Below are 19666 nucleotides of genomic sequence, written 5' to 3'. Positions count from 1 at the left end.
AAATCCTATACTCTCTCTCTCTCTTCACTCTCCAAGGATGGAAACTCTCTCTAATCTCAAAGTCTCTCTCTTCACCATAGCTCCATGGCCGGAGCTCACAAGCTTGGTCTTCTTATCCACCATTTTATGCATGTCATGAATGATATGTTGAACATGTGAATAAAAAAAATCAAGTCACACAAATTTATTTATGAATAAAGTCTCTTCTTTTGAAGAGAATCAGATCTGTTTTGGTGATTAAAAAAAAGATTTTGATTTGTCAAAATATCATATCTGTTTTGTAGTATTAAAAAAAAAAAAAGTGGTTTTTGATGATAAGAATTCAGATATGTTTTGTTATATGTTTTACAAAGAATGAAAAAGATTTTTTAAGAAGAGAGTTTCACTCATAATCCAAATTTATGCAATCATGAATTAAAATAAACACAAACACAAACACAAGAATACACAATCTCTTTCTTTATTTCAACAATTTGCATGTGTTAAGAAAATCATATTTGCATCTTAAGAAAGATGCAAATTAGTTTTGATTTGAGAAAATTTTTAGATTTGTATCTCATAAAGATGCAGATCTTTTTTTGTTTGAGAAAACTCAGATCTACATCTAAGGAAGAGGTAAATCTGTTTTTATATTGAGAAAAACTCAGATCTACATCTTATAAAGATGCAGATCTGTTTTTTTATATTGAGAAAAATTTAGATCTACATCTTATAAAGATGCAAATCTATTTTGTTTTAAGAAAAATAATTGTTCACATGCAAATTTATTGACATTCAAGAAAAAGATTATAACAATCACATAAAAAACAATCATGCTTTAACAAAACAACAATTTAAAATTCATGTTATGGATATTTGAAAAAGAAAGAGATATAAAATACATCATCACATTACAAGAAAAAGGATGAAGGAAACAACCTCTTGCATGAGCACACTTTGTTCTTGAGAGGATGTTTTAGGATTCAAAAAAATTTGTTCAATTTTCTTTGAAACCTAAAAACCTTAATTTAAGCAACAACACTCAGAGAGGGGATTAGAAAATATGGGTGGTTCGAGAGTTAAAAACGTATGCCTCTCAGAGCGTAAAAAAAGGTGTTGAATTATGATATTCATTCTCTATTTATAGAGGATAGAAGACTCTAAAAAATAGGTACAGACGATTAGGGTTTGAATCTAGACGCATCTTTTGCGAAAAGATCGAAAAGGGTATGCATTATCGTCACCCAAAGGCTGTTGGGCCAAAGCCCAATACATGGAAATTCGGCCCTTTTAGAGTGCTGAACATTGGCCCTGTGGCTCCGAATGTAGTTTCGTGTTCGGGTGCTGTTTGGACTTCTCTTCTAGGGTTTTTTGGCCAGTTTTTGTACCTAGACGCGTTTTCATCCTCCGCCTATGATTTTTCATCTCTTTTTTTTGGATAATTTAGGATATTTAAGAATAATTATCTTATAGATAAATACCCTAAAATAAATCTTGATAAAGTTCAGATTATCCATGATTTTATCGTTATCCAATCATCCATTTTATTCCCATGCATGCATCCCTATTTTAAACACTAATTTTCAACCAATCACAAAATTATTTAATTCATTTTAACCAATCAAAATTAATTTAAATTGATCATGTGTGGTCGATTCTACCTAGACACAATGCATGTTGACCAAGTAAACTTGATCATGCGATATCTTTTGATCCAATAGTCTGATTTGATAACTGGAAACACTGCTGCGACTGTTAGAATCTCAAGATCATTTTTACGATATGTAATGAATGAATTAATGCATGTAATGTAAAGACAAAATGATGCATGTAATGAAAGAACAAATTGATGCATGTAATGCACTTATGATTTTTGGGGTACATGAATTGGTCATTCAAGTGATTTTCTTTGATTAAATCATGGGTGCAAAATTGAGTGTCTACATCACCCCGATGACTCACGGAGTAAGGGGCAGCTGATAAGGATAATTTTTGATTGATCGGTATGGGGGTGCCCAAAAGGGATGACCAATCCCAAAAGGGATGATCGATCCCAAAAAGGATGCCCAACCTCGAAAGGGATGACCAATCTTGAAAGGGATGATCAATCCCAAAAGAAAAGGATGATCAATCCAAAAAGGAATGACCGATGATCAATCCCAAAAGGGATGACCAAACCCCGAAAGGGATGATCAATCCCAAAAGGGATGACCAACCCCAAAAAGGGATAATCAATCCCTAAAGAAAGAGATTATCAATCCCAAAAGGGATGACCAACCCTGAAAGGGATGATTAATCCCAAAAGGGATGACTGATGATCAATCTCAAAAGAGATGACCGACCCTCGAAAAGGATGATTGATCCCAAAAGGGATGACCAACCCCAAAAGGGATGATCAATCCTAAAATGGATGACCAACCCCAAAAGGGATGACCACCCTTAAAAGGGATGACTAACCCCTGAAAGGGAAGATCAACCCTAAAAGGGAAGACCACCCTTAAAGGGGATGATCAACCCCTGAAAGGGAAGATTAACCTCTGAAAAGGACGATCAACCCATGGGCCGAAGGATCATGTAATCCTTGATCTTGACAACCCATCCCCTAGGGTTTCCATGGGGCTTACCTTGGGCCTACTCACACATCCTTGCATAGTGCATAGAAATTACTTACACATCACTACCAAAGGCCCTACCATGCAATCAGATCTCTTATATATGAAAAGGTGATCCCATGTATCTTGGGACCCTTCTCTCTACAAGGAAATTCCCACGTATCATGGAATTTGGGTAAACTCTTTACCACTATATAAACCACAAACCTTACCTTTCTTGAGGTATGTGAATCTTCCCTAGCTCTTGCACTCTTGAGTTCTTAAAGAGTCTTCTATTACTGACTCTCTGGCTGGTACCCCATCGGTGCCGTTTGATTGGTTCTTCTCTTTTGTTCTTCAGGTACATCCATTGGCACGTGTGTGGACGATTAACTTACTGACGATTTTTGTGCATCATTAGTTGTTATTTAGTCAAAATAGCTTATTAGGTTCTATATGAATTGGAGTAGTCTGACAAAGCAACTATATCGGACTCCTTAGCTTAGAAGTCCTTCTGGAATAGAATATGGAAATTATGGGTCCTAAATAAGGTAAAAAAAATTTTTGTGGCAAGCTTGTTCTGATGCATTACCAATGAAAGTGAACCTAGAGGAAAGAAAGGTTGTTGTCAATTCTGTTTGTAGTTAGTGTTAGGATTGTCTTGAAATGGTATTGCATGCTTTGTGGGAATGTGGGGCTCTTCCTCAAATCTGGGATCGTGATTTTGGTTGGGTGAAATTGAGATTCCTCACCTTCACTCTTTCTTGGATCTGGCATCTGTAGTAGACTCGAAATCAAGCAAGCTTGAGTCATTTACGATGGTGGCCTGGATAGTATGGAGTCGTCGTAATAAGGCTAAATGTAATGAACGATGCCTGCCACTTGACAAAGTGCTGGATTTTGCTCGGTTTTACCTCCTTGAATTCCAAAGCTCGCTACATGGTCAAGATCATTGCCCTAATCCAGTGAAAGCAAAGTGGAAACCCCCCTCTTCTTCCACAGTTAAGGTAAACTTTAATGGTGCCATGTTTGCGGAGTCTAACAATGCAGGGATTGGAGTGATTATTTGGAATGATAAAGGGGAGGTTATGACCGTCCTTTTAGAGAAGATTGCCTAGCCACCATCTGTGGATATCTTGGACATGCTGGCAGCAAGGCGCGCAGCTTAGTTCACAATGAAACTTGGCTTTCCACAGGTTGTTTTCAAAGGCAATTTCGAAGGCATTATCAAGGTGCTTACTAAAGGATATTCGGCCTTCCCAAGTTTTTGTCATCTAGTAAAAGGCTTTAAGTCTATTTTGGGTTTGTGTCGTTCCCACTTCTTCTCTCATGTCAAGAGGCAGGGTAATTATGTAGTCTATGCTTTAGCACAGAGAGCTAGGCTTTTTTTTCCTTTGTTAGTTTGGATGGAGGATGTTCCATTAGATGTTTTTCAATTTGTGTTTAAAGACTTTCTAGTTTAATAAAAGCATATCGATGAGTATGGTTTTCTCTAAAAAAAAAAAAAAAGAATTTGCCACTTGATTATATTTGATTCTTTTAGATTTACATAAATTATAAATATTAATTGTATATATAGTGTCTGTTTGAATAGCTTATTTTTTGCCAACTTAATTTACTATTTAGCTTATTTTTGATACTATTCATAAGCCTCATTATACTATTTCAATTAACTTTTACCTTTATCTATAGTACTTTCAGTAAAAGGTTTTTAGTTTCAACAAAATAAACAGATTCCCAACAGACTTATAGTATCATAATTTAAAAAAAAAAAAAAAAACAAAAACTTTTTTTTTTTTTTTTTTGAGAAAGAGAAGAAGCTAAAACCTCAATAATAAAGAAAACAAAAAAAATAATTCTTATATATATGTGTAAAAATTAAAGAAAAAAAATAATTCTCACCTGTAACCTTTGCCTCTCTTATTCCGGAAACATACCCTAATTGCACATTGACAATAAATGCTAATTATGTAGTAAACACTTCAAATTTATACCAAAAAAGAAAAAGAAAAAAAGTAAACGCTAAAATTAATAAAAATAAAAAGCGAAAAGGAAAACCTGAATAAGAGAGGCAAAGGTTACAGGTGAGAATTATTTTTTTTCTCTCATAAACGACCAGACATAAAGTTAGAATTTGAAAGGCAACCTAGGACTACCTAAAATTCACACTTTCACTCCTCACTTCTGCATATAGTTCCTCTCATCACCAAAACCCTTTTCTCTCTCTCTCTCTCTCTCTCTCTGTTTCTTCAATGGAGGAGGGGACCTCAGAAGCCCAAAACTATCTCTACGAAACCCTGAGTCCGCTCTCTTACTCAACCACCACCACCACCGCCTACCAATCCCCACCGTCTGACGATGAAGCCAAGCCTTACTGCGTCTTCCGCAACGAAATCTCTCTTTCCGTACTCAATCCCGACTCTCATCAGACTGCCGCACAGGATTTCTTCTCCCTTGATGTCGCTGGCGCTGCCGAGCCAAGTGCATCTACGCCGGCGCGTGAGCCGAAGACGCCAGCTCGCGAAGCCGCCACACCGAGACTCGAGACTGCCTGGTTCCGTGGGAATTGTACTTTCAAAAGCCCCATGCTTAAGCTCCATAAAGGTATTTTTAATTTTATTTGGTGTTTTTTCTGCTTTATAAGATTTGGGTTTTGCCTAGTTTCACCAAAATTAGTCTTTTCTTTTCTTTTCTTTTTTTAATGGGAATATTTAAACTTTTTATTTTTGAATATTTAGTTTTTGACTAATTTTGAGTAAATCCCAGTTAATGGTTAGCTCTATTGGTTACTTCTAAGCATTGCATGCAATGCATGTTTGATTTTATTTTTCTTATTGGGTTCTAGTACGAGTCAGGGATTGATAAAGTTGAAAGTGAAAGCTACTCTGAAAATATATTATTTGTTGAAACTTTGCTCTCTTAAAGTGTTGATGATTGCTGTGTCAGTCAAATATTAATGACAGGTCATACACGTGGATATAAATTATAATAAAAAAATGTTGATGAACTTGCATATATTATTATCTTTGTACGTAATATTTGTATGCAGGTTTGTAATTTGATGATGCAGTGTTCAACCATCTGCATATACATGCCTTTTGGGCCAATGAGAGAGAGAGAGCATCGATATTAATGTTGCATTAAGTTTAACACTAGATTAGGTAGAATGATATAAGCCTTTTGAGTTCCATTTTGGAATGTTTTAGCTTTTGCTATGCCAATGAGCTATAGCTCAATTAGCACCTCCTCTTGCTACAAGTTTTAGGTGGAGGGCAAGGTTGTGGGTTCAACCCCCATTGGGGTGCGTGTGTAGCTTACCAATTAAAAAAAAGGAGCTTTTGTTATGCTAATTTATATATATATATATATATATATAATGAAGTTTTATTAATGTCACAAAAATAAAGTCACCCAAGTATAATACATGGAGTATACAATTGGGGACCATACAATCAATCACTCAAATTACATAGATCTATCAGATCACTAACTGAACTACATATGGAATTACTATGGGAAACTGATATCCAATCCAACAAAGTTCTAAAGAAAAATAATTTGAGATCATGCAAACTTCTTTCTAAATCCTCTAAAGTCCGGTTATTTTTGAAAGGGAAAAAGATGTGCTTGGGATCCTCTCATGAACATTTAGAACTAAATTTGATTATGTTCTGACATTGTAAATCGTTTTGTAACTTATTTGCTGTTGGTTGATATTACAGAGATTGTGGATTTTTGCGACTTTCTATCTCCAACACCAGAAGAGCAAGCTGCTCGTAATACAGCAGTAGAACGTGTCTTTGATGTTGTCAAACATATATGGCCCCACTCGAAGGTGTGATTGGCTCTCTGTCTCTCTCTTCAATTTCAGACTTTTCAATTATATAGAAGATTGAAATGTTGCAATGTTGTGTTATGACTGTTGCTTTTTAGGTAGAAGTTTTTGGATCATTCAAGACAGGGCTCTATCTTCCATCTAGTGATATTGATGTAAGTACACTGTTCCTCTTATCTCTAATAAACATGTACCTTCATAGAATTTTTTAAGTTCCATGCTTGTAAGATGTAATGTTCTGTGAGGCATTTTTTTGTACTTAATAAAGGTCCCAGCTACTCTGGCATCTGATTTATTTTTCTCTATTTTATTTTTGGTACCACCATTTTTCTCTATTTTGAATCCCTAGTCTGGCTACTTGTACATTACAATTCAGCTTAAATTAAATATTAGATTGCCTTTAGTAGCTCACAAGCTGAAAGTAATTGTGCCTGGTTGGATTGGTCTCAAAAGACTTTCTTTTTTTTTTTTCATTTTTTTGGGCAATGTAACTCAAAATCCTTGTTTTACGAGAACACCAAAAAGATTTTATGAGATGTTTTCTACCTCATTGTTCTCAGATTACATTGAAAACATGGAGAACAGACTGAAAACACTGCTTCATTTATGGCAAAAATTGTAAAAAAAAGGAAGTCTACCTAATGACAAAATCGTAATATTGAGACTCTGATTCAACTAAACTCGATCAGCCTCTTAAGTTCAAATACAGACCTCCCTCCCTTCCAAACTGTAGCAAAAGTCTAAAATGGGGAACAGATAGAGAGGCTGATGCGAGATGTTTTTTTTTTGAGTTTTCTCCATAATTGCTCCCTTACCCTATTTTAGGGTAGCTGATACCAATGCTCTTAACCCCAATTAATGGTAGGCTTCATTCATAGTTTTGCATAATTGGAGGCCTATATCTTGTGTCTAAACCTCACTCATTTAGTTTTTATTTGTTTAAATTGGTATTATCCAAACAAATTTTTTTTTTTTCAAAAATATGTTTTTAAGTTGCATCTTTCCAAAAAAACTTATGGTATAAAAAAAAAAAGGAAACACTCTTCTGTTCTCATTCTTGAAAACAAGTTTTTGAGAACAGTTTTTGGAAAATTTATTCAATTAGCTGCATTGCTTCTACCTGAAAGTGTGAACAGTCTCATTATTAATGTCTTTTTTCGTTGTTGATAATTATGTGATTTCATTAAAAGAAATTACTAAAAGGTATGCAATCACCAGAAGCATAAAAGGAAGAGCCAAAATGTAAAAAGAGAAAAAAAAAAAAATACAATAGTTTTAACTAAAGTTCAAATCAGTTGTGAAGTCAATAAGATTGGAGGTGGTTAAAGAAGTAGAAGTCAACATTGACTCATAAAGGGGGCTGGAAAAATCTATGCTGCACTACCAAATGCTCCTTTTCCTTAAAAGTATGCCTATTCATTTTTCTGAAAATGTGCACAATGGAACTGACTTCCAAACTGTTAGGAACCCAATGGTTCCTAATGGGGATGGATAGGAATTATAGGGGAATTGATGAGAATTGTAGGGAAATTGACTTAATTCGAGGTAGTCACCCTCCATAAAGAAAGAAAGAGATTTAGAGAGAAAGATGCACTAATGCACTAAGAAATTGGTTTATTCTTCCATGATGGAAATATGATTACAAGTAGGTATTTATAGAACCATAAAACTATTCTATTGGCCCCCATGGCCTTATCCTAATGGTCCTATTATTCTCCCATGTATATTAATAATTCCAACATGTGTTAAATGTGATTAACATGCTTAGAACTGTAACTAACTAACCAACTAACTAACTAAATGCAATATTACAACTATTATTATTTATATACCTATAGGGGTTCCTAACATTTCCCTCCCCTTCAAATCCCTTGACTTGTGGTGGAGCTCATACTTTCCAAGTGCTATTCCATGGCCAATATTGGTTACTCTTGGATCTCAACACCTTTTAGTAGCTTTTAACCTAGAATCTATTTTTCTTTGAAAGATACCAAGTCATTTTCTGTGCACCTTGTTAATGTCTTAACATTAAATGGTAGATGTTTACAAATTTTCTTTTGCTGGCTTGCAAGCTGAATTAAACTATGTATCAGGATATTGAAGTGTTATCTATATTTGGACAATGAACGCTTTAACTTGTCAACAAAATTTAGACATTTCCCTGGATGCTATCTCTTGTAGGTTGTGATTCTGGGGTCAGGTCTTCAAATCCCACAAAAAGGTTTGGTGGCTCTTTCTAGGGCATTGTCACAGAGGGGCCTGGCAAAAAATATACAGGTGTGCTTTGTGATGATTGGAATATGTTTGGTTACTTTAGCATGAAAGTTTATTATTTAAAATGTTCGTTAAATTTCTCAGGTTATTGGGAAGGCTCGTGTGCCAATTGTCAAATTTGTTGAAAAGAAAAGTGGTGTCGCATTTGATATAAGGTTTTTCTGTCTACCTTTTGCGTTGGAGTTGAATTTCCAAATTTGTTACACATGATAATTGCTTCATATTTGGGGTTGGCTGTTTAATTGGGGTTTTATACTAGTGCTGATTGTAAATGAATTGTTTTAAGTTTTAGTAAGGCATAGTGTGTTTTTGTGCATGTATATATATACACTTTTTTTTTGTTTGTTTTGTTTTTTGATAAGTAAAGCATAGTATATTTTTATATGCTTCTTTCCAAATTAAGGGTTTTTTTTTTTTTGGGGGGGGGGGGGGGGGGGGATAAGTCCGAATTAAGGTTTTATACTAGTGTCATATTTGATTTATAATTTTCTGTTCTGCTTGACACATATTAAAGTTTTTTGCTTAAACCAAATTTTAGCTACTGTTCAGGTTATTTATTTGTTAATTATTACTTTATGTATTGCAGAATTTTCTTATGTGTTTAAGTTTTTGGTGGGGATATCATTATGTTGTTGAGAGAGGGACTTAAAATAGGATACAACTTTGAAGCCATGAATCATAGGAAAGAGAAATCTATTAACATAGATGAATTTCTAATAAATAAAATCTTCTATCACTAAATCAATATATATATATATATATATATATATAAAAGTAGAGACCTCATGTGGGAGAACATAAGATTCTACCAAGTGACACATTCGTTGAGCTTCTCTCATTTAGGCTTCCACCTCATCAAAGTTTATATTTATGTAAAACTTTTAATTCATTGAATGTGTTAATGAAGTGAATACACATTAATTATTTATAAGTGTGCACTAATCATATATATATAGATATATAAGAATTTTATATGGTTTTTTTAAAATATATATATATATATATAAGAAAAAATATCATGTGAGAGACCATGTGATTTTGTCATGTGGCGCTTTGTAAGAGTAATTTTCATTTAGCTTTATACCTCAACTTCTTTACATATTTGGATTATAATAAAATTCTATTAATAGGATATCACTATTTTCACTAAGTGTTTAATTTACCATTATCATGCTTCAATAACATAAATGTGACATCATAAATTTTAGATGATATTTCCAAAACCAACTAAACATTTACATTTTTCTCAAAAAAAAAAAAAAAAAAACATTTACATGAAATTACAAATTTTTTATGCTAACTCCAAGCCAATGTAGAAACAAAAATTATGATTAAAAATTTCAGCAAAAAAATAAATGATTAAACAAACAATCAACTTATTACGCCACTTTTTTTTTTTTTTTGGAGAAGATATTACACCACATAATAACTAATTTCTAATTTATGTAACTTTTTCCCTATTGTTTAAATTCTCCATCCCCTTAATTTTGTATTACATCATTAATTTAACAAAAATCTCTTCATGTTATTACTTTAAAATATTTTGGATATTCTATATAAGTTTTTCATATAACAGCTTAAATCATTATCCGCACATCGCGTGGGACCATGGCTAGTTATAACTAATTACATGTGGACATATGAATTTAATTACAACTCTACTCATCTAAGCCTAAATTCTGATCAGATTGTGGCCGGCTATTAATCTTCATCAACTAAACAGGTTTAGCCATATGTGGTATTTTTGGCCATTATATCCTATCTAAAACCATACTTTGTAGTCTCCCTAATTGTTCTCTACTACTTCTACTCATGTAATTCTATTATTTGAATTTAATTATTTGTGTAGATAAAAGAAAGGAGAAAAATATCTTTTTGGACTTCTAGCTGAAAGAGATTTGAGAATTATCAAATGGAAACAACTGTTATGAGCTTTAAGTAGGGTAATTTGCATTAATTGTAAAAATCTACTATTGATTTTGAATAACAATGAGACTGTGGTATAAAGCATATTCACCATATTTCCCATTGTACTCATCTTATAATGACAGATTTTACTAGAAATTTGCAATCATGATGATTTTAAATCAATTCTCTCTTGGTCTGCAGTTTTGATGTGCAAAATGGACCTTTAGCTGCTGTATTTATTAAGGTTGGTTGCATTATGTGACATCTTCAGTCCTAACATCCATTCTTAATTGCAATTAGTGATGCTATGTTTATTATGAGGTCAATTGATATTCTTTTATAGAAGGCAGTGCTCATGAAGTATGTTATTTTGGAAAATGTAACGCACGCTTGTGGCTGTTTGCCGTTGTGTTTGATCTAGGATGCCTTGTCAAAGTGTCCTCCGTTAAGGCCGTTGTGTTTGATCTTGAAAGTATTTTTGCAACAACGGGAACTGAATGAGGTATGATTTTCTACTGTTGTCTTGTAATTGTAACACTCCATTTGTTTGGTGGAAAACATTTTCCTGAAAATGTTTTCATTTTCTGGTGTTTGGCATGACATAAAATCTTAATCAATAGACTGTTTTCTGCCATCCATTTGTGCCCATAACCCCCCTCCATTCCTTAGTGCCGCCTCCATTACCACTATTGGCACAACTATCACTGCAACCATTATCACCACCACACCAAGTTGTCGCCACCACCCGCTGTTACTGCCACCATTGTAACCACCACCACCTTTGCCACTACTGTGCCTACATGATATCAATGATTTTCTGTGAATGGAAAATAACAAAAAGTGTTTGGGATCATTTTTAAAGTCGCAGGCAAACACAAGAAAACAAATGGAGCATAATATCATTTTTTTGGGTCAAAATGATCTTCCTTTCTAGTCTACCCATGTTAAGTATCCTCTTAAGTGTGCAGGTATATTCTGGAGGAATAGGTTCTTATGCACTCCTTGCTATGCTCATGGCAATGTTGCAGGTGAGTTCATCCAAAATCTGCATTAAAATGTTCAATAATATTGTAGCTTTGAAAGCATGCTATTTACAACTATTAGCTTGATTTGTGAGATGCATGGACAACATTTAAGAATTGTTATCAAGAACCTTTGCTATTTACAATTCTGTACATTCATTGTCATCTTGTTTCTGCTGAGTTGTGCTGCATATGATTTACCTGTTCCGTTTTTGGAAATGCACTCCCCACCCCACACCATTTTCTCTCTTCACCCAGGGCAGAAAAAATTATTATAGGCATTGTGCTACAGAAATTGCTTTCTAGTGCTCAGAATTATTCAATTTCATCAAATACCTTTCCATGTGTATCTTTCTTTGTCCTCCCCTTCCCTCCCCCAAATGACTTATGTTTTTGGCTTGCATCATGCCATAGATGAAAACCATTATATGCACTGTTCCCTTGTAAAGTATTAAGAGCATCCACAGCAGTGGAGCTAAATTTTTAGCAATTTAGCTCCACCAAAAGTTACTTTATTTATTTTACCTATACACATGCTGCAGCAGTAGATCTATTTTAGCTTTTAACACAATAAAATAATATAAACATTACAATAAAATAATATATGTCTTACAATAAAATAATATATCACACTAACCACAAAAACATCTACAATAAAATAATATTTCATTCAACTACCAACACACAACCGCAACAGCCATCAATCCCATAAAAATCACTGTACAACCACAACCCCGTCGTGCCCATCAAACCCAGTGAAGAAGAAAAAAAAAAAAAAAAGCAGAAAAATCAACACAACCAAATCGGAAAACACAGCAAAAGTGAAACCCAGAAGAACCAACAGACCCAAAATCCCACTGTTGCAGATTCGGAGAACAGATTAATAAAAGGGGTAAATTACTTTCTCATTGTACTCTTTTCTTTTCTTTTTTTTGATAATCCTTTTCTCGTTGTAGTAGAATAGGAGGAAACCACCGCTGTTGGTGTCCTTGGCTTTAGCTTTTCAGGACTGACGGTTTAGAGAGGAGATCGAGCCATTTGGGTCTGGGTTTGAGAGATAGAAAGATAAGAAATCACCACCGCTGTTGGTGGTGGCGACTGTGGCCATGAGAGAAGGAGGCACTACTTGAAGGTTTCATCCATGGAGGCCAGAGAGAGAGGGCTTGAGAATGTTCTAGCAGGAAGAAAGAAGAGATGGAGAGGGAGAGAGACACGGAGAGAGAAGAAAAGCAAGAAAGAATAAAAAATAGATAAAGTAGTGTGAATGTAAAATAAAAAATTAATTTTTTTTTTGCTCCAAGCTACAGTGCACATCTATCTATAGATGTGCACTGTAGCAATTCATCTAAATTTTTTAACTATGGCTCCACTGCTGTAAGCTTTTTTTTGTGTTTGTGGAGCTAAATTTTAGCAATATAGCATTATAACTACACTGCTGTGAATGCTCTAATTCCTATTTAATGTTCAGCACTATGATATTTCATTAAATGTCTTTTATTTTTTTACCCCTAATTAATTATGCTGTTGTTTTGACTACATCTACATTTTGTGCTATAGTCTCTCCCCAAGTCCCAAGCTGCTCCAGAACACAACTTGGGAATCCTTTTGGTATGTATTTCTAGAGAAGCTATTTTTATATTCGTCTTTTATTTTTCAGGGTCCTGTTCTTGTATTGTGTGCTCAAGTCAGCTCAGTTTGCCCTTATCCTAACTAGTTTGGGCTGCTACAGTTACTTGTATTCGCTATGTGAAAAATGTAATTTAGGTCCTCAGATGGATTGCTTTTTTGTATATCATACCCGTGGTTTATATTTTGTGGATTGGACCTTCATTTTAGCCTTTTAGGGACATCCCCCCCCCCCCCCCCCCCAAAAAAAAAAAAAAGAAAAGAAAAGAAAAGTGAAACCTTGTGCATTTCTATTTTCTCATATGTATTTTTTTTTTATGGAAACTAGGTACACTTTTTTGATTTCTATGGACGCAAATTGAACACTTCAGATGTTGGTGTATCTTGCAAAGGGGCAGAAACCTTTTTCTTGAAGAGTAACAAAGGGTAAGGGTATGTTTAGATACCGCTTATTTGCTGAAAACTGAAAACATTTAGCAAAATAATTTTTAAATATGTGAATAGTGCAGTGTTTGGATGACTTTTGTGGGTCTGTGAATAGTGCCATGGGACCCACATTTTTTCAGTAAAATGCACAAACACCAGCCATAAATGCTATCGAAACGTGCACTAAATTGAATAAGGGCCTTCGTGGTGAAGCGAGTTTTATATTCCTTCTCAAGTTACAATGGCAACAATATTAATAAGTATTTGAATTTTTCCTCTCTTTGATTAGGTTCACAAATAAAGGACGGCCATTTCTACTCGCAATTGAGGACCCACAGGTTGTTTTGCAGATTCTGATTTGTTTATGTTAATAATGCAAGGGCTGTTTGGGAAGTCAAAAAGCATAGCCAAATAAAGAACTGTGCATCATTGTGATTTTTCTTGATTTGCGGTTTCACTGCTTTTGGTAGATTGGGTGTTTATGCCCTAATGCTTGTTTGAATTTCCTGAACAGACCTCAGGAAAAACTGGGTTCACCATGGCCCTAATTTTACACTTTTTTCCCCAAAGGAGTGTGTTTGACTACCAAAGAATAATCTGAGTCATTTTGCTTCTTCAGTGCAATGATGGTCTCGCGTTTCTGTATCCTGTTGCAAAATGCTGTAATGGGGTTCAGAACAACTATTAAATAAAAAACTAGACATGGCCCTTGTTGTATAGATTCCATTTTTTTACCTCTGTAGTTTAATTGACTGGATTTTATTTTCTTTTGAAATGTAGGCACCTGAGAATGATATTGGGAAGAACTCCTTTAACTACTTCCAGGTTTGTTCCACAAATCGTTAATGTCTTCTTCCTTGGCTTACTCAATGTTCATGTGGTATTCCGTATTCCTGGTGCTTTTGCAGCTGAGTGCATTAAATAAAAATTTTGTTGTTTAATGTACAGCCTGTTTTCAGTTGTATTAGCATAAGATCTAATCTCAGGGTAGGATTCTAGTTCTCTTGCCACAAATAAAGCCAGCCGATAGGCAAAAGAGAATCCACTAGTTTTGTTCTGAAAATTTCTATATGTATATAGGAGAAAAATAGCACAACAAATCTCAAGGTCTCACTGGGTTTTATATGATTATTTCAATGTTAGCCTGCATTCAGTCTCCTTGTGTAATTTTTCTAAAAGTTGTGGATTGGTGGGAGTACTTAAATTTACTGCGTTTCTGTTGTGTGTAGCCAATGAGCTATAGCTCAACTGATGCCTCTTTTGTAAGAGCATTCCAAATGAACTAAACAAATTTCTAGCTAAATTTTTTCATTGAAGTCATTTTTTTATACTTTATCTACCTACCTTTTTAAATACACTCCCCAACAAATTCTATTATTTATCTATACTACTAAAATTTTATTTTTTATTCTTTCTTTACCAAAAAGTAATATTATTTGCATATCCACAATTTTCTTCACCAGCTCCATCCAAACTCACCCATGGAATCTCATCCCAAAATTCCAAAATACAAAACTTAAACACAAATCATCGAATCCATTTACTAATCAAATACAAAAGCCCCAAACAAAGACCAAAACTCAAGAATCTTAGCTACACAAATTCAGCCAAATACTAAACAGATTCGTCCAAGCCCTTTTTTTTCCACCTTCAAGCAAGCCCCCTTGGAATTCAGAGAGAGAAAGGCCAGCTTCAACCACAGGCACATGCGCTGCGCCCAAATCCTCAATCCTCGCTGCAGCTTCAACCATGGTCACCTTCAGCTTGCCTTGCCATTCTTGGCAGCAGCTGTGGCTTCTAAGCCATTGGCATTGTTGTCTTCATAATCATCAAAGTGCCATTTCAATCCATCATTTACACTGGTGGCTTCAGTGGCAATCTGCGCCTCGAGTAGGGGTGTCAAATGGGTGGGTTTGGGGTGGGCATAATTGGGTTGGGTATTTAAAACTCATTTACCCAATTAAAACTCATTTAACTAATTACTTCTAATCCAAACTCAACCCAACCCACCCAATTATCAAAATTATCAAAATGCCCTAAAGTGAAAAACTCAAATTTCTACGTTCAATATTTTGCACCTGTTTCTCAAAAAATAAAAAATAAAAAATCTTTTGCACCTAATTTTCTTGGCAAACAAACAGCAAAAAGAGATTGTGAATCTCATACCCAAACGTATCATCCAGTCGGATCTTTCTCCACAACCTCACCAACCTCAGTTTTCGATTTTGAAACCACACCGAAATCCATAGCTAAAGTAAAGAATTAAGAGAGAGAGAGAGAGAGAGAGAGAGAGAGATTGCTTTTAAGAGGAAAAAAGAAGAGAAAAAGAAAACAAATCACAAACCCTATCAAAGAAGTTTGATTTTGATGTTGATCGGAGAACGAAGAACAAGAAGCTATTGTTCGTTCAACTGCTCAGCCAACTTGCAGATCTCGGTCCAGACCCTGGTACTGGGAGCGACCTTCGACTGGAGGTCCAAAATTGGAACGTCACCGTAATTGTCGGCGAGCAGATCCTCCATCGAAAGCGATTGAACGCCAGAGGCCACGGCGGCTTCCTGGCGGCTTTTTAGCTTCTCAAGCTTCGCGGCTTTCTTGCTCTGAGGTTTGGAGGATTCATCTTCTTCTTCTTCTTCTTGTTCTGGTTGTGGTTTTGGTGGTTGGGGTTTGAAGGACGACATGGATGTAGGAGCGGAGAGAGAAAGAGAGGGTTTTGGTTTGAATGGGTTTGAGAGAGAAGTGTTTGGAAGCCAAGAAAATGAAAACAATGTCTGGAGTTTTTAATTTATTTATTTATTTATTTTTATGGAAAGGGTAGGTTGAATTTGGGTTAAAAATGGGGCTCGATGGGTTTTTAGTTAAAACCCAATAATTATTGGGTTTAATTGGGTTGGTGCCCATTTAACCCAACTAATAATTGGGTGGGTTTGGGTTCAATTAGAGTGGGCGGGTTTAGGTGGGCAAATGGGTTTGGGCTTATTTTGCCACCCCTAGCCTCAAGCATGCGGTGGTGGTGCTCCTTGTAGTGGCGCTTGATTAATATATATATATATATATATATGTATGTATGTATGTATGTAGAGAGAGAGAGAATGTATGTATGTATGTAGAGAGAGAGAGAGAGAGAGAGAGAGAGAGAGAGAGAGAGATCTTTCTCTTGAAGGAAATAGAAAATGGGTGGAAAATTATTTAGCAAAGTTACAGTACTGAACAATGCTGTTGAGTTACTTTAGCTTTTCAATAATCTATTGAATTGCTAAAGTTGGTTGGAGACTGAAAAATGGATTTGGCTGATCAAAATATGGAAATTTTTGGCTTTTTGAGTTCATTGTGAATGCTCTAATAATTAGTTGAAGGGTGAGGTCCTGGTTTTAAAACTCATTGTCATTGGGTTGTAATTTACCAATAAAAAGAAACAAAAAAAGTTTGTGTATGGGCACATCTTCAGACTGTGAACTTCCTTGGTCATGTATATTGCTCTTTGCCATAGAGCCCTGGGATGTGTGAGGAGATATGTTGGTTAGCACCACTTGAAGCTTTGGGGCAAGAGCCATAAGTGCATCTTCTAGTCCAATTTCCTTTCGACTGTTTGCAGTCTTCTTGTATGTTTAATTGTGTTGAGTCAGCCAGATAGCTAAAAAAATTGGAATGACTATGTGGAATAGCATTAATGTGATTCCCACAAAGGACATTTGCAAATCCAAAATTGACACTTAAAAACCAAACCACCCCTTTGGTCCCACCACAGTTCATATAGCAGGTATCCACCTGCAAGTTGCAGGAAACTTGTAAACGTAATTGGCCTCTTTTGTTCACGTGGACATATAATGATAAGCATCTTAAGATAGTTGGACTAAATATGATCTGTTGGATATGGCAATCCTGTATTTTAATCTCTTTTCCCAAGGCTTAACTATTAGGGCATGTAACTAAGGAAAACCCATCTAATTGATTTGTTTCCTACAGTCATTATATTCCCTTTTTTTATATACCTTCTGTTTTATGATCTATTACTGGGGCTTTAAGTTGGACAATACACACACAGGCACATACATATATACATGTACAACAGATATATAGAATAGAAGAAAAGGAAAAAAAAAAAATAATAAAAGTTGGCATATCAAGATTCTGATTGAAAACCACTGTCACAGATTCGATCGGCTTTTGCAATGGCTTTCTCAACATTGACAAATCCTAAGATCATCATGGACCTAGGCCCTAACAGAAGCATTCTTGGTACTATAATTAGACCAGACCCTGTCTTGCTGGAGCGCAAAGGAGGGTCTAATGGGGATGTAACCTTTAACAGTCTGCTTCCTGGAGCTGGCGAGCCATTACAACACCAATATGGAGAGCAGCAAGAGATTTTGTGCAATTGGCAATTAGGTGATGAAGAAGAACCGCTGCCACGGGGAAATTACATGGCTGGGGAAAGTTCACGTTCCTCAGGAAAGAAGAGGAAAGCTTCTTCAAAAGAGAAGACTAATAAGAAGGCAAAAGAGAATGGGGGTGAATTGGGGAAGGTCAGATATGAAGAAAATGGCTCAAGGAAAGAGAAAGGGGTGAAGAAGAAACGTTGGAGGCATAACCGTGATTCGTCTCATTCTGTCGTTGGTAGGAGCTCCAATGGTTATGGCCATTATGTTGGTGGGTCTCCATGGAGTAGATAGAAATTTTTTTCATGCTTTTATCTCTGGAAGGTCCTGCAAAATCTGGTTTTTACATCCACTGCAAGTGGTTCATTGCAATCCTCCAAATGTTTGATGAGCTGTGAATGTCAATTAGTTGACTTTTGCGGCAACTGTAGAGAACACAACATCAACACTATTTGGGGCTGAACTCAAGGATGAATTCATGTCCGCCGCAGTCAAAGGTGCAAACTGAGCCTGTAGCTATTCTGAATTATGGGCTAATCCTGTCACCTGGACAAAGTTGACGTCAAATAATGGAATTTGACGGAAGTCTGTAACTGTTAAAACAGTTTCAGTAATGTAATATGTGCTGTTAAATAATAAACTCTTTCATTTTATTTCTGCTAAAAAACTGGTGTAATGGAGAGACGTTGAACCTTGGGGAGATGGAAATATTTTCCTTCCCAAGCGAAATGGGGGCAAGAATGCTGATTAATCACCTTTTGTAGGCCCCTGTAGTTTAACTCGAGTAATGGAGGATAAGATATATATATATATATATATATATATATTAGATTAATATTCTTTTAAATTTCTAAATGTTTGTCTTCATTAATATGGTGCCTTTTATGATTCTTCAGGAAATTTATTTTGCAAAATGACTAGATACTTCAAGCAGTTGTAATTTGGTTTTCGAAGCAAGGAGTGCACATCTGATTTTTTTTCTCCCTCCTATACTCTGAATGGATCTAGTGCTCCCATGCATTCAACCTAAAGCCGGTTCCATAATTTATATTGAACATGAGAATTGCTATGTTCCGAACAATTTAACATCAATTTCACAACAAATTTCATAATTAATTGTGATGCAATTGTTGACAATTTTTTTTGCATGGCGGTGGTAGCCAGGGATTGGTAATTGGAGAGGGACTTAGTGTTTGCATGATCAAAGTATACATCATCATCTCTGTTCAAGCAAAGGCTAATACCATCCTTTGGGCTCAATTAACAACCAGCAATTTAGCCTAGAGATTAGTCATTGAGAGATTCCAAAATCTGCATTGAGGCCATCAAATCTTGGGCAAACCAGATTCCTTGAAAACTTTGTAATTTTGTAACTCGGTTAGGCTTGTATCTAATTCTCATGAGAGTGTTTCTTTGAGTTAGGTTAATCGCGAAGCTAGGCATGTTGCTCATGTGCAAAGTGGTATTGTAAATACCCTATCATTGGAAGTTTCATTCTAGGTTTTAGGCCCCCTTGTTTTGTAAATGTAATCTCGGATCTCGGTGGAGGCTGTCTAGGTTGCTCCATAGTTTAGGGTATATTTAGTTGGGATGATTTAGGGGAAGATGGAAAAAGTAGTGTGTAAA

The 19666-nt window shown here is 35.4% G+C and overlaps 1 protein-coding gene across 1 annotated transcript; it reads left to right on the top strand.

The window, feature by feature from the left end:
- Positions 1-4677: 4677 nt before the first annotated feature.
- Positions 4678-18796, top strand: LOC115955104 (terminal nucleotidyltransferase 4B). The gene is made up of 13 exons (XM_031073155.1): positions 4678-5174; positions 6293-6405; positions 6504-6560; positions 8587-8682; positions 8764-8834; positions 10789-10831; positions 11009-11089; positions 11556-11615; positions 13167-13217; positions 13564-13661; positions 13951-13999; positions 14442-14486; positions 17816-18796. The coding sequence occupies exons 1-13, from the start codon at positions 4823-4825 to the stop codon at positions 18332-18334; spliced, it is 1635 nt and encodes a 544-aa protein (XP_030929015.1). The 5' UTR covers positions 4678-4822; the 3' UTR covers positions 18335-18796.
- Positions 18797-19666: the final 870 nt, after the last annotated feature.

This window comes from Quercus lobata, chromosome 8 (genome assembly GCF_001633185.2).
Source record: "Quercus lobata isolate SW786 chromosome 8, ValleyOak3.0 Primary Assembly, whole genome shotgun sequence".
NCBI classification, from domain to species: Eukaryota; Viridiplantae; Streptophyta; class Magnoliopsida; order Fagales; family Fagaceae; genus Quercus; species Quercus lobata.
This window is presented reverse-complemented; position numbering and strand designations above follow the sequence as displayed.

What these genes read in the sequence shown, in the direction of transcription:
- LOC115955104 (XM_031073155.1), top strand. Translation starts at nt 4,823, where the DNA reads ATGGAGGAGGGGACCTCAGAAGCCCAAAACTATCTCTACGAAACCCTG. An exon ending in TAGCTGCTGTATTTATTAAG is followed by an intron (nt 10,832 to 11,008) that starts GTTGGTTGCATT and finishes TGTTTGATCTAG; the next exon opens with GATGCCTTGTCAAAGTGTCC. An exon ending in TGCTCATGGCAATGTTGCAG is followed by an intron (nt 11,616 to 13,166) that starts GTGAGTTCATCC and finishes TTTGTGCTATAG; the next exon opens with TCTCTCCCCAAGTCCCAAGC.